Source organism: Loa loa (genome assembly GCF_000183805.2).
Source record: "Loa loa unplaced genomic scaffold supercont3.4, whole genome shotgun sequence".
Taxonomy (NCBI): domain Eukaryota; kingdom Metazoa; phylum Nematoda; class Chromadorea; order Rhabditida; family Onchocercidae; genus Loa; species Loa loa.
Window position 1 is genome coordinate 224,313 of NW_018108184.1, and position 10,781 is coordinate 235,093.

The 10,781-nt window shown below is 27.1% G+C and overlaps 1 protein-coding gene across 1 annotated transcript; it reads left to right on the forward strand.

Moving 5' to 3' along the window:
* Positions 1-4,938: 4,938 nt before the first annotated feature.
* Positions 4,939-9,479, forward strand: LOAG_01219 (hypothetical protein; the record flags this gene model as incomplete). The annotated part of the gene is made up of 10 exons (XM_003136759.1): positions 4,939-5,061; positions 5,433-5,504; positions 5,863-5,955; positions 6,195-6,311; positions 6,728-6,950; positions 7,415-7,556; positions 7,962-8,100; positions 8,288-8,367; positions 8,819-9,029; positions 9,372-9,479. The coding sequence occupies 10 exons, from the start codon at positions 4,939-4,941 to the stop codon at positions 9,477-9,479; spliced, it is 1,308 nt and encodes a 435-aa protein (XP_003136807.1).
* Between the last annotated feature and the right edge of the window lie 1,302 nt (positions 9,480-10,781).

Here is a 10,781-nt window from a genome sequence, read left to right on the forward strand (position 1 = left end):
TACAGTATCTTCCATATCCTCTTACCATATTGTCATGTTCATTTGCACTACCCACACTTTTATGTTTTATCAAAACCTTGTGTTATACTACCTTATTTCATATTACAGTTAAATACATCGTTGATAAAAGATAACAAATGAAACAAATTTAAACTCAATCTTTTGCTTGAATCTGACTTAGTCGAGTATTAGTTAGAATTTGGAAATAAAATTTTTGCTAATTTCAAGCTTATTCAAGAGAGAAATTAATGGCAAAAAAATAATTTGTAAATAAAAATTAAAAGAAACAAATAAAAGTATTTCGAAGTGATAACGAATGATTGCGAAAAGTGTCAATGTAAAAATATCAATGACACTTTTACTTTCTTGAAATTTACTCAATAATTTTTATTATGAATCAAATTCTGAAAACAGAATTATTTGTACCGTATTCTAATTAGTAATATCATTAACATTTGAAAATTTATGCAAAAAAAAAAAATTTACTTTGCCATCTTTTGTATGACAACATTTTTCTTTTTCCATTCGTATTAATGATTTGTTCATGTTATTGCCTTCATTTAATAGTTTCAGTTATTTTTTTTTTAAACTTTCAACATAAATAAACAACATTAATATTAACGATTTGATTGGTAAACGAAGAGGAAAAATGTATATTTCCTTCTTTCTTTCTTTCTTTTTTTTTTAAAATTGTCAAATGTGAACAAATTTATTGGTTTACCTATTCGTTTTATTATGATAAAAATCAAAATAAATGAGCGGAAAATATTTTTGCCAAAAATAAAATGTGATTGAAATTGGATCCTAAACATATCATCATAATTAGTACACCTGAACTAAGGTAATAATTATATTCAAAATTGTTACAAATATTATAATAATTCATAATTGATATATTTTCGGAAAACTAATTTGATCGTTACTGTTACTGAGCTTTAGTTCAGATTTATTTTTGTATTTGTACAAATTCATACGAGGATAATCCATAATTTAATTAACAGTATTCTATAACTGATCGATTTATTGATTGAGTATAAATTGTCAAACTTAATCAATCATTTTGACTATAACAAAAAGTTTTTATCATTTGAACACAAACTGAATAGTAACTTAAAGTTTAAAAGTACTCGAAAATTTTCAAAATTAAATGAAATAAAAAAGTTCAAAAACCAAAAAATAAAAAAAAAGATCAAAACAACTTTGTTTGTGTAAAAATGGCAATGGTTATGTTATGATAAGAAAAAGTAAGTTTAAGAAATGATGAAATAAAAATTACTGTTTGATGTATTTCTCGTAATTTTGGCTATCAACATTGAACAGAAAAAGTTCGATGATATTATCATTTGATAATTGACCCATATCATCTACAAAAAGAAAAAAAGAATAATTTAAAGGAATGAGACTCTTCAAAACTTTCGCTGAATAATTTTCAAATGCAACTAATTAGATCAAATGAAAATGATGAATTTCTCATTTTTCTTTTCTTTTTTTTAAATGAATGCTCTCGTTTTTATATAATTTCATTTTGTTTTGCCAAATTGTCATTTGCTTTGATCAATTTTAATTTACTTAATAATATTTTCCTATCTCACTTTCTTCTCTTATACTGCATGAAATTCGAACTAGTTATCATCAGATATTCCGTTATCAGTAGTTATCAGTAGACCGATAAATGAATGAAAAATTTAGAAAAATTATTCAGCGTTTAATTAGAGTTATTACTGTTTGCTTTGATTAACTTTGTTCTATTTAATGATATCTTCCTAAACGTACTCTGTTACTCCGATATGTTAAGATCTTATTATAATATACTCACTTATGATATCATTCATTCTGATAACAACATTTGATAAGATATTTCTTAATTACTTTAATATTATGGATTAGATTGCTGCATATGATTGATAAGATAACAAACGTCTATGTTATGTTCACTTGTGTTAGTATCGTCGAGAGTTTGTGTACAAACAACAATACAACACTGTCAAATACTTCTTCGTATTTCCTTTCTGTTTACAAATTAAAATATATTTTGGGATAAGAGCTGAACCGTTGCTTAGCATTCTCCCATCTTTCATTTAGCATCGAAACCGGTATTGAAGATCGAGTTATAATGGTGAAACTTAACTTGATCCGGCTACCGTACGGAATATGAGATATTAAACAGATGATAAAGCCTAAATTTTTTTTTAATTCTTTACAATAATACAACTCTATCTCTTAATCTAAAGGAATTTTCTGGAAATCAAAATATCATCCTAATTACCGTTATAATGTAAGATTTGTTATTTCAATCATTAAAATTATTATTATTATTATTATTATTATTATTATTATTATTATTATTATTATTCAAAAACTTTTTAAACATTCAAAATCTGCTTTATAGGAAGAAATTAATGAAATAAGTTTGCATTTTAGTTTTGAGGGATGAATTTAACTAACTGTATGTATTATGTTAATTAAGCAAACATCACGTCACATCACTTAAGCATTCCTTCATCTTTCTATGATACAAATAACATTAATGTCCTCATAAAATCGGAAATAATTTCCGATACGAGGGATAATTATGTGACATTATGCAGATTAATGGACAGTATTATAGTAGTAATGACCGCATTACTGTAGTCGTTTCATTTGATTAATGTTACAGAAATGCAATTCAACATGCAGATTTTGTTCTCTCTAATTGTTGCATTCCTGCATGTTATGATGCAACATTTTGCTGTTTGCAAAATTGCAACAAGTTGGAAATTTCAGCAAGGATTTGAGCTTTTGCTTTGCAATAATCCAGAAATGACAAATGCAATACAAGCCTATTTACATATTTTCTATTTACGAACGATTATTCGAGAAATATAGGCAAGTACTGCTACTTTTTATTGCAAAAAAAAAAAATCAAAGCTAATTGTTATTGCTAAACCTTAATTAAGTCTTAATGGTTTAGCAACTTCATCGAATACTTTCATTTTCTCAATATGAATGATTTCCACTGGACATTATGTTTCTTAAAATTTTTTTTTTGGTTAAAATTTCAAAAGTTAATAGAATTTTTCGAAATAAACAGTCAAAAAAGTGATGAATTCATTAACGATAGTAAAGTATTGTAATTCGTTATCAACCTAAAACATTCATTGGTAGTAGAGAGAGTATTGTAATTCGCTATCAATCTAAAACATTCATTGATAATAGAGAGAGTATCGTAATTCGTTATCAACCTAAAACATTCATTGGTACACTGATATATCTGATAATATTGATTGGGATGATTTCTAGTTGCTTTATCTTCATTATAATAAATGACAGTATTGAATTCAGAAGAGTCACATGCAAGAGGTAATGGTAATGGTTTGAAGTGATTTTTCTATTATCTTGAAACATGATATCAAGATAGTAAATCAGTTCTATCAAATGCATTTGACAATAAAATGGACATTTCGAAACATTCAGAAGATCATTTCAACATACCGTAAAGGATAGATTTCACATTCCTTTTTATCCTCAATTATTGTTAGAACATTCTACTCGAAGAAATTAAACTTTTTGGCATAAATGAAAGAAGAATTATATAATAATGTAGCAAGTTGTAATTAGTTGATACACCTTGATTAGTAAGGTTATGCTATGCTAATTGGTTAATGTTAATTAGCATGGCATAACCTTATTAATTAAGACTGTTGCATGTCAATAATATATCATTAAAATCTAAATGTACCAATGAAGATCAATCAAATCATTCTTATAAATCACTTTTAAAGCTTTCAGGTTAACTCATAACATTGCTTGGTGACACAAATGATATGATCAGATTACAATTCATAAACAATTCATGCAATTATCAGCATTTATTGATCGTGAAACAAATTTTAAGCAAGAATCGAAACAGAATGAATCAGCAATTTGGCTAATCAATCAGCAGATTAATCAGTTAGTCATCAAAAACTCATAAATGAATCATCGATATGAACTTATTTGTAGCTTTTTCATAGCAATTCTCATTCTTTAATGATTGAATTTTAATTATTTTTATTGAATGACTTTTGACATCTATCATTTTAATGGACAAACAGTTTTAATTAATTCAAATTTGTTGTTTATTTTAATTCCTATTCTTCATTACTGTCAACTTATATAATCATTAAGCATTTATTTGATGTATATCTTTCATTTTCTTCTTCTATAAGAACTTTTTGAGAATTTAAAAATAATTGTTTATCAGTCATATAAGATGAAGTTAAATGATAACAATTGCCATGCATATAGTAGTGTATATTTGTATAGGAGTGTCATTAGTGTTATCAGTGAACAGTGTTAATGATAATGATGAGAGAGAGAAGGAGCAGAATTTAACTCATTGTATCATCACTAGAACTGTGATACTGATAATGCACATGCATAACTTCGTTGCTTTTCTTTCATTCTTTGCTAATATCTCTAAATATATTTAATTTTATTTTTTTCTCATTTTTAAAAAAATTTTTAATTTTAATTTTATTATAGCAATTAAAGCATACATTACTGTTTCGGAGAAATTTCAGCTTATTACAATTAAAAAATTTCGTTTGTCAAAATATTCCTAATAATGGATAGCTTACTTAAACTTTCATGCATGTAAATATGTTTAAAAAAAATCAAACACATGATAACATTAATTAACTTTTCAAAAACTCTCCGTAATTAAATTTAATTAATTCTTATTGCGATTCTATTCAAGTAAAAATTTGGTATTTCGATTGAACTAATCGTTTGATTTATTTTTTGATATTTTGCTTTTTCCTCTTTTTTTTTATCTAAGTTAGCAATTTTATCACTGAAATTTTAATTATCTAAAAGGAGAAAAAATACGAAAATAGAAATTAATTGTTCATATCTAATTGGAAATGATAATCTTCTTTTAGATATATAAAATTTGATAAAAAAAAAAAAAGAAAACGTATGAGTGGCACTGATGAACAAAAAGGTGTGGGAAAAAATAATGAAGAAAACCAAGTTATGCTATATCAGAAGATGAATAGTACAGAGGAATTTTTCTTATCAGGCGAATCGAGGATAAGTAAAGTTAGTTGATAATTTATATTTTCCAATTAATTCTTTAATATCGCACTTTTTTTTTCCTCAACTTTTAGGAAAGTTTCATTTTTATCAGTATGATAACATAAATAAATGTAAATTTATATAGGCTACTTAGTGTGAATCACTTCTGGCAGAGTTTTTATACAGTCAAAAGTCAAAACGTTATTCCGTTTTTTTGTTCCGGAAAAAGGGATGGAAGAATATTAATTGTTAACTATCGACAGATAGTGGAAAAGATAAATTGACATCTAAAAAAAACTCACTTAACGATTCATGTTGAATTTTCGCATTTCAGTTTACTAAAGCAAACAATTTGATAAAAATTTGTATTAAATGATCTTTCGTTTTTTTTCAAGGATCGTCGACGATTTACGGTGGTGACAGTATTTGACGTGTGTCTGACAGCTCTACTGTGGGTCATTTCTACGGTAAGCATTTCTCGACATGAAAATCACTATTTACTACGATGGTATAGCAATTATCAGAACTATTTGTTGAACAATTATCATAACAGTATATGGTTGATGGATCGAATTTACACAATGAAAAATATTTTACCATCCATTGACCAAATGATAATTTTGGGAATCACTAAATTTAGTACTGACTCATCCTAAGTTTAAAAGAACCTGCATGTCAGTTTTTTTTTCCACTTTTTTTTTATCAGAAAACAAGGCAGTATTATCAGAAGAAGTCAGATGTAAAGAAAAGGAATGGATAAAGAAGAAAGGTTAATTCTTGGGATTATTTCTATCAAAACTTGAATTGATTAATTCTTTTTAACAGGTGAGCAAAGGTAGTGATTGGCCAGTGGTATTTCTTCGTGAGGTTGATATTTTGCAACCGGATTTCATGAAGCTTTCATTGTTTGATGTTGTTGTAAGTTATCATGAATTCCATTTTTTTTTTTTTTGAATTCTGATTGATTATTTAAGTAAATAAGTGGACATTTATCAGATGTCGCTATACTTCCCATTCATGTATCAATCGAATATGATATTTGATATTATCTGAATTCAAAAAGTTTAGGTTTGTGCAAAAAGAGAAGGTGATATTAGGAATATATGATAAGGAGGAACTTGGCTAAGAAAGAACTTGGCTTTTAATTCTTATTTCAGATCACAGCAGTTATTCGTATGTGCATTCTCATCCTTTTCTATTCCATCTTATTAATTGGACATTGGCTTCCAGTCGCCATTACAACGATCGCAACAACAATTTTCCTCCTTGTCAAGGTTTCTTTAACTATTAAAATAATTAGAAAAAGGTTAAAAAGTCAATTTAGACAAAAATTTGAAATTAAATAAAGATAAATATACGGGGAATAATTGAGAAATTTGGGTAAAATTTGAATAATTTTGAATAAAGATTGAACAGAATTGGTCACATTGAATAAAACTGAAATAAATTTCAATTCGAATTAAATAATAAATCGAACTAAAATATTGTATAATGACGAAATTCTGCTTATCTTTTACAGTACTTCCTTTTATAACACTTTCTATTCTTATTTTCTTAACACTTATATCAATTATATTTGTCAATAAAAATTTAAATATACCATTTTCTGTCAAATTGATTAATCCATTTAATATTCCAAATCTAAACTTTCAGGCTACTCCTTTAAAATGACATTTTTTTTTTTTTTTAGGCACTATTCTTTTTTTCACCAGCACAGGGTAATTTACCACAATATACGGTATTAGTATCTTCATTTGTGGTTGCTTGGTTCCAGCTTTGGTTGGTACCATTTCATATCTTACCACGTGAGCGTGGTTACATGATTATGCCAAACTATAAGACTCCTTCGGAAGTCTCAGAACGAAATGCACAAACCGATGAAGAATTCCGTTCAGCTATGGAATGTTCTTCCGGTACATTTCAACTAATTTCATTTATTGGTTTTAAAATTAAACATTGCCGAAAAAAAAAGGAAAAGAAATATCTGAACGATGGAAGTTAAATATGCAAGGATTGATCATTTGACACTCAATCGAATCCAATTATTCTGAATAGTTAAACAAAATGTTTGAAAAAAGTTGTACTTCTAATCAATATCACAAAGAATGAAGGATCATAGTACAAATATGATAAGAAAATGAGGAAGTAAATTTACTGATAAGAGATAATTAAAAGTATTATAGCAAGAAGACTAATCATAACAGATTACATCAAATTGATGAATCAATACATACATTTGATTCTTCATAGAATGGAAAGTTTTAATTTTTATGAAATATTCATTAATTTTTGAACATATCTTTGAATACAATTATCCATTCTTCTTCTTCCTATCTTTAAGGCAATAATCTCTTTGCGCTTCATTTTCTAATTTCAGATTCGGATGACGACAACTTATCAGCGATATTGATTGCAGGAAAGGTATACTCGAAAGCGCAATATATCGAAGAAGTAGAAGAAGCAAAGTTGAAAGCTAAAGAATTATTAACGCAAGCCAATACCTGGAAACTTTTGCACAGGTAACTAATTTTAGCTTTCTTTCCTAATTCAGTTTAATTTTGACAATCTTCAAGTAAAATATCAGGTAAACGATGAAATGCTACGATAACTTTTCATGTCCTAATAGTCATATTATTCTGTTTCGAGATAGAAGTTTGTAAACTTTGTTGGATTATACCCAAATATTTTGCAATTAATTTAACTTTACCGAATGAATTTAAATAATTTAGTTTAAATAAGCTCTAAATACCAGGAATCAATTTGGCCTAATTAATATATTTCCACATCATTTTTGTTTTTCTTTAGAGAACAAGCAAAGATGATGATGTGAAATTTGAAGTGCTTTAATTAAGATGAACATAACAAATTCACGGTTGCATTTTTTGTAGAATAAAACTTTCTTATAAATATCGCTGTAATTTCAGGAGTAATCCTGAAATACGTATTTCGAAAGAGAAGCAAGTTTATTTTATTCAGGATATATTTGCATGCTCACCAAAATCACTATTCAAAATTATTTGGAGAGACAGTAAATTATGGAATAAGCAAATTACCGACTTTAAAGTATCTCTTTTTAAAGTTAATTAATTATTTATTCAAATGGGAATTAAAATGAACTTCACAGTATTTTGAGATATTTTTAGGATAATTAAATTCTTGAATTAAAAGAATAAAAATGCAAATGTGCAATCACTCATTTTTATTTTCTTAAATTTCATAAATTAAGCTATTTTAGAATTTGCTATTCTAGGTTGTACTTCACATTGATCCCACTACAGAACTGGTTTATATCACTACCGCCCCAATAATGCGTGGCTACATTTCACCGCGGTTAGCCGTTTCCTTCCGGTTTTTTTTCCACCGTAATATTTTATAAAAATTGAGGAAGGAATTTTAAAAAATGAATTTTAATGTTGATAAGGAAACAATTTGATTATCAGTTTGATTATTCCTTTGACTGGCTGAACGAATTGTATACAGCTTATCGATATTTCAGAGGAAACTCATGATACTGACTTTTAGACCATTTAATTAAATTTTAGTAATAGATAGAAATCGATGGTTAGTTATAACCTTTCAAGGGGGAAGCTAATTTCAGGCTATTTCCAACAGTAATAGCATAAACTTAAATCGGAAATCGAAAACTTAATCAAAATAACTTGACTTAAAATCATAAACTTCTTATAAAATCTAATATTATCCTTAAATGCGACAGCATTTTTTTTTCTCCATAGCACAGAATACCGTAACATGAAAAGTGAAGTAGCACAGGTAATTCCAGAGATTTCTTGGATGTTCGTCGAATGATTCTTGATACTGAAAAAGATATTTACGAAGGAGCATACGTCTCCGTAGATTCTTCAATTATACCAACAAATGGAAATCAAAAACTCGTACGTGGAGTTAATGGAGCAAATTATATTCGTGTAACACGTAACTTAAATGATTCAAAAATGTCTCAAGTTGAATGGATTCAGGACAGTGATATTAAGGTTCAATTCATATTTGATAACTTTAAAATAAATGATATTTTTTTGAATAGATGAGATTATTAGTACTGTAATGTGTTAGATAACTTATTATTTTTATTGACATATCATCAACATTTCTCGAATTAACTTTCATTTTAAATTATCAATTTTGTTTCCTTTAACATTTAATCAAACATGTCATCACGTCAACATAACATTACGCTATGTATTTTAAAAAAAAAAAAAAGTTTTAATAATTCATTTTTTATGAAGAGGAAGAATTTTTTTTTTATTTTTAAAATTTTTATTTTTCATTTTTTTTTTGAAAGGATTTAAAAATTTGAAAAACTTAATAAATTACAGAGCGGAATCCCGCGACGTCTTATTGAAGCATCAATGTGTACCTTTTTCCGGAATTATATGGAGAACTTAAAAACATTCATTAACAATCATCCCAGTGAATATCCATAAACAGTTTGATTCAACTTTCTCTTCCTGGTTATTTCTTATACAAACAAATTTTCTGGATAAAAATTTTTCATTGTAACTTATAATTCCTTCCAAATATTGTAAAGATACATTGAGCTAAAGTAAATGATTTATGTATGAATTTTTAAAAAATGATATTCTTTCCTGACCATTTCATTTAGCTGTTTGATGAGTCACTGATTTGAACCAGGTCATCTTGACTTAGTTTAATTTAGAACTTAGATATTCTTCAAAAACTAATTAACCTTTGCACTCATTCCCACCGATAAAATATCCAGGTGGTACTTAATTATGCATGCATAAATTTTGGTAAGTATAAATAACTCAGAATGAAGATATTCAAAATCTCTTTTTCAGGTCACGACAAAAAAATGCAAAAGCAATCAAGTGAAAAGTTTAACTTATAAATTATTCTTTTAATTTATTGTCTGAAATTGTTAAATGACACTAATTGGAGATGACCAGAATACAAGTTTGTTGTCATTTTTTTTTTTTATGTAAGCAGATAGGAAAAAGAAGATACCCTACAAATTTCTCAGGTATTATTGTCCCATTAACAATACATTCTTTTCCTGATCATTATACTAATTGAGTCTATCATTCGATCTCAGCCAATAAGTCATTTGTCATATTTCCAATTAAAATTAAAATAAAATGAGTAAAAACAAATTTTTTTTTTTGAACGAATTTAACATTTTCCACTTCCTTTTTACAATGATCATCCGCTTTTATTTAATATTTTAAATGAGTCTCAATTGTTACTTTCCATTTCATATTCCACCTTGACCCTCGTTTTAACCTTTCTCTTCTCATTAAAAACAATAATCAGAGATCGATCAATCAGGATCAGCTATCTTTTATCATCTTCTTAATTGTTCTCATATCAATTCTTTTATTGCTAATTTTGCTGAGTAATATTTTCAAATTTACTCGTAATTTTTTGTTTTGATTGTGACATCGATGGGAGCATTGGACGCATTACTGTACGCAACATATATACATATATATATATATATTTCTAGTACTAAGAAAGAGTAGGATGAAGGGAAAAGAAGAAACACGTATGTATAATCACGTTTTCGCCACTATCCTACTGTTAAGATGGAGAAGGTTAATGGTCATTTGGTATCGTATAAAGTCTACAGCTATTTGGTCGATGAGACACTGACCAGTGAATTGACCAGTTAGAGAAGTTGACCTTTGTTGTTAAGCAAATAAAATGGCGCAAATATACATTCCTGGTAAGGGTAATTCTTACCTTCTATCTGTACAATCGAAATGTAA